Genomic DNA, 5,000 nt, shown 5'->3' with positions numbered 1-5,000 from the left:
ATGAGAAGGAGCAACATTAGCTACTACTGTACGTATATCATGGGGATGACACGCAGCTCTACGTTTCTGTGACAGCCCTCGGTTACAGCTCGACTGTCCCCTTGAGAGAATGTTTTGCTGACATAAATGTGTGGATGTCTCAGAACGTCCTCCAGTTGAACCAGGACAAAACTGAACTATTGATCATTGGCTGAAATGAGGATGTGGATGAAAGAGAGAGACTATCGGTGTACTTAAAAACACTGTCACTGAATCCGAAATGCCAGACAAGAAATTTAGGTGTCGTGTTGGACTCTGATCTTAGCTTTGAGGCCCATTTAAAAAATGTAACAAGGACCTCATTTTATCACCTAAGAAACACTGCCAAGGTGACACCTTTCCTCCCCCAGACTGATGGTGAAAGAATAATGCATGCTTTTATCACTAGCAGGCTGGACTAATGCTCTCCTGTCTGGCCTATCAAAAAAGGCGATTAGTCAACTCCAACTGATTCAAAATGCTGCAGCAGGTGTTCCTACAAAGACCAGAAGGAGGGCTCACATCACACCAGCTTTAAAATCACTGCACTGGTTACCTGTCAGTTTGAGAATAGATTTTAAGATTATTTTATTCATCCATAAATCATTACATAATGAAGCACCTAAGTACATATCAGATATGCTTTTAAAATATACACCGAGTAGGCCCCTCAGGTCCTCTGGCACTGAGCTTTAATGGTCCCTAGAGCCCCCTGCCTTTGGAACACCCTGCCAGAGGACCTGAGAATGTCTGAGACCGCGGTAGCTTTTAAGCGAGATCTTAAAATATACCTTTTTAAGATAGCTTTTACCACGTAGCTTTAGTTGTGTTAATATCTTAGTGTTCTTAAATTGTATTCTTTTTTATATATATATATATATATAAAAATTTTTTTTCCAAATATTTAATTTAATTTAACTATCTATTTTACATTCTATGTATTCATTAATTGTTTTACTGTTACTTTTCTCACTGTGGTTACATGATTTATAAAGCACTATGTGCTACAGCACATAGATTTGTATGAATGTATGAAGAGTTCCGGTCTTAACCGGTTTAGGGTGTTGAGTTCCGGTCTTAACCGGTTTAGGGTGTTGAGTTCCGGTCTTAACCGGTTTAGAGTGTTGAGTTCCGGTCGTAACCGGTTTAGGGTGTTGAGTTCCGGTCTTAACCGGTTTAGGGTGTTGAGTTCCGGTCTTAACCGGTTTAGGATGTTGAGTTCTGTTCTTAACCGGTTTAGGGTGTTGAGTTCCGGTCTTAACCGGTTTAGAGTGTTGAGTTCCGGTCGTAACCGGTTTAGGGTGTTGAGTTCCGGTCTTAACCGGTTTAGGGTGTTGAGTTCCGGTCGTAACCGGTTTAGGGTTTTGAGTTCCGGTCGTAACCGGTTTAGGGTGTTGAGTTCCGGTCGTAACCGGTTTAGGGTGTTGAGTTCCGGTCGTAACCGGTTTAGGGTTGGGTCTCACTCACCCCTTCCCTCTTGTCCCTCTCCAGCGCCCCGTGCATGAACTCCATGGACACGTCCTCGTTCTCCCCCAGCCAGGTCAACACAAACTGCAAGAACCAGCTGGACGGGGGCGAGCGAGATAGAGGATGAGAGGAGGGGGAGAGGGAGAGAGGGAGACAGGGCGAGCCAGATAGAAGATGAGAGGAGGGGGAGAGAGAGAGAGAGAGAGGATAAGGAGAGACAGGGCGAGCCAGATAGAGGATGAGAGGAGGGGGAGAGGGAGAGAGGGAGAGAGAGACAGGGCGAGCCACATAGAAGATGAGAGGAGGGGGAGAGAGAGAGAGACCGAGGATGAGAGGAGGGGGAGAGGGCGGGAGAGAGAGGAGAGAGACAGGGGAGAAAGAGAGACGGACAGAAAGAGAGGAAATTAAAGACAGGCAAAGAGAGTTACAGGGAGGGGGAGAGAGATAGAAAGAGAGAGGGGGGAGAGAGATAGAAAGAGAGAGGGGGGAGAGAGAGATAGGGAAGACAGAGAGAGGGTCAGCAAGAGAAACAGAGGGAATAAAAGGCAAAGACAGCAAGTACATGCGAGAGAGAGAGAGAGTAGATGCACAAATAAAGGCGGATAGAGTAGAAACCGAACTGCTGACAAAATATGCAGCTAGAAAGGCACTGTCTGAAAAGACAATGCAAACGACTGTCAGAGAAAGAGAGAGAGAGAGAAGAGAGATGGAAGAGAGAGAGAAGACAGAGGATTGTCATGAAAGCGTGAAGGCAACCGTTTGAGTGTTTGTTTACGCCGTTTGTGTGGGTGTTCGTGTGCGGAGGCTTTGCGAGTATGACTGTACATGATCAAAAGACTGTACAGTACACTTGCATGAGTGCATTGATTGCATCGAGGTCTACATGTGTGTGTGTGTGTGTGTGTGTGTGTGTGTGTGTGGGGCCCTCTTCGTCACTCACGCGGGGTACTCTGGTACGGTCTCTATGAAGGTGGGCAGTTCCTGGATGTACTCGTTGTACAGCCACTTGACCTTGAAATGCAGGTTCATGTAGTCGGCACTCTTACACAGCTTGTGCTTCTCGTGCTCTGTGGACGACAACAGGACGACAAATCTCTGAAGAGGTACGCTTCTGTTTATCACCACGTCGCCATAAACACACGAGAAGCCGTACTACATCATTCATATTGGGATGGCTTTGCTGTGTTGTTGGCAGGAGAGTGTAGCTCGAGTTGTTTGTACCTGAGTGGGTGGGTGATCTTTGACAACACTTGAATAACTAAACTGAACTGAAAAACTAGACTGCACTCGCGTGAGGTGCCAACTTTCGCTTTATATGGCGTCTTTCCATATAGTAGCATGGTACCGTCAACTTGATTCAACTGGGTTCGACTTTATTTGCTTGGGGATCTATTAACGTCAAGTCAAGGGATGTATTAATGCCAAGATACGCTGCGACTAGACTGATTTACGCCTTGTACTGGCGATATTATTAACTGCAAAGTAACTCTCCTACAACTGCATTTCATCAAACCTACATTAATATTTTCAGCTTTTTATGTGCATATTTAGTGACCTCAAATCATCAACCAGTCAGTACACACACAGTAGTGATGATTTGAGGTCACTAAATATGCACATAAAAAGCTGAAAATATTAATGTAGACTCGATGAAGTTCTCTCACCTTGAAAATGTTGCTAGGCGATGCCGCGTCATTATGTAAGCATTCCTTTCATAATGTCTATGACTGTAACCGCCAGTGTACATTCGAGGACATTAATACAGCCTCTCTCAGAGAATTCAAAAAAACTGACATGACACCGTTAGATTTGAAAAACAAAATTGTTTAGATGATATTTTGAGCTACAAAGTAAGATACATTGTTATCACCAAATGTTGTCTGGTTTTATTACTTTTTTTAATTTATTTTTTATTACTTGATTTAGAGATGTTGAGGTGAAAAAGAAAGAGCTCTACGCAAAGATGAAGGTGAGCTGCACACACACACACACACACACACACACACCCACACACACACACACACACACACACACACACACACACACACACACACTTACCCTCCAGGGCGTATTTCATGTCCTGGGCGAAGAGCGACCAGATGACCTCAGCGCTGACCTTGCCCACGTCCAGCTCCTGGGGGAATCTGGGGTCAGGGGTCACAGAGCATTTACAGTCAGGCACCGGGCCAAACATCACAACCAGAGAAGAAAGAGAGAGAGAGAGAGTGTTTGTGTGTGTGCTTCTGCCGATTGTGTGTGTGTGTGTATATTACTGAGTAGTCTGTGTTTGTGTGCTGAACAACTGATTTAACAGTCTGTGTGCGTGTGTGTGTGTGTGGACATGTGTGTGTGTGTGTGTGTGTGTGCGTGTGGACATGTGTGTGTGTGTGTGTGTGTGTGTGTGTGCGCGCGTGTGTGCGCGTGCGTGCATTGGTGTGTGTGTGTGTGTGTGTGCCTGTGTGCATGCGTGTGTGAGTGTGTGTGTGTGTGTGCGTGTGCATGCGTGCGTGAGTGTGTATGTGTGTGTGTGTGTGTGTGTGCGTGTGCATGCGTGCGTGAGTGTGTGTGTGTGTGTGTGTGTGTGTGTGTGTGTGTGTGTGCGTGAGTGTGTGTGTGTGTGTGTGTGTGTGTGTGTGTGTGTGTGTGTGTGTACTGACTGGTTGATGATGGGTGTGTAGGAGTTCTTGTCCTCCTCTATGATGGAGACGATGAGGGTGATGAGTTTGGGCCAGAAGTCCAGGTTGTGAATACTGGGACCCGGCTCCTCCGGCTGTTTCTCCTCCTTCTTCTCCTCCTCCTCCTCCTCCTCCTCCTCCTCATCCCCCTCCTCTCCCTCCTTCTTCTCTGGCTTGGGCTGAGGGAGTAAACGAGAGATGAGACCAACAGTGTTATTGTTGTTCATTCATTCATTCATTCATTCATTCATTCATTTATTGTATTTGTTAAGAGGGACGAGCGCATTGATGCACATTCATGGGACATAAAATGCACATAGAATGTAAATGCACCCAACTAATTATAGCCAGAGGCTAATTTCCAAAGGCAGTCCCCCTGCCAGGAATGAAAGGCTGTTCCTAGTGGACAAAGGTTAGGACATGGCAGGTATAAAAACATCTGAAAATATCCATAGTGGAATGGTACACAGCAGAATACACACACACACAGTATACATAGTACCATGCTCAAAATCCTAGTACAGGCTACAATACTGTAGCTAAGGGTCCTATGCTATAGGGCCTGCCATACAAGCTATTAGTTTTACTATACTATATATACTATACACTATACTATACTCACTATACAAAGCTATACCATACTATACATTATACTATACTAGTACTATACTATACTTTACTGTCATATTGTATGTATGAAATGTGGATGGTTGTGTGTTTTTATTGTGTGCTGCCCTCTTGGCCAGGTCACTCTTGAAAAAGAGATTTCCTTTAATCTCAAAGAGTTATCTGGTTCAATAAAGGTTCAATAAAAAAAATAAAAAAAAGTCATGTTGACCA

The 5,000-nt window shown here is 44.8% G+C and overlaps 1 protein-coding gene across 1 annotated transcript in view; it reads right to left on the bottom strand.

Moving 5' to 3' along the window:
- Positions 1-5,000, bottom strand: part of LOC311310175 (protein unc-13 homolog B-like) — a gene marked incomplete at both ends in the record, with an annotated part of 98,647 nt that overhangs the window by 22,525 nt on the left and 71,122 nt on the right. The window contains 4 exons of the mRNA XM_084439599.1: positions 1,486-1,582; positions 2,426-2,552; positions 3,544-3,629; positions 4,143-4,339. Coding sequence (XP_084295725.1) covers positions 1,486-1,582; positions 2,426-2,552; positions 3,544-3,629; positions 4,143-4,339 — 507 coding nt within the window. The remainder of the gene's footprint in view (positions 1-1,485; positions 1,583-2,425; positions 2,553-3,543; positions 3,630-4,142; positions 4,340-5,000) is intronic.

This window comes from Borostomias antarcticus (assembly GCF_949987555.1).
Source record: "Borostomias antarcticus genome assembly, chromosome: 6".
NCBI classification, from domain to species: Eukaryota; Metazoa; Chordata; class Actinopteri; order Stomiiformes; family Stomiidae; genus Borostomias; species Borostomias antarcticus.
Note: the sequence above shows the minus strand (reverse complement) of the source record. Positions and strands in the feature narration are given on the sequence as shown.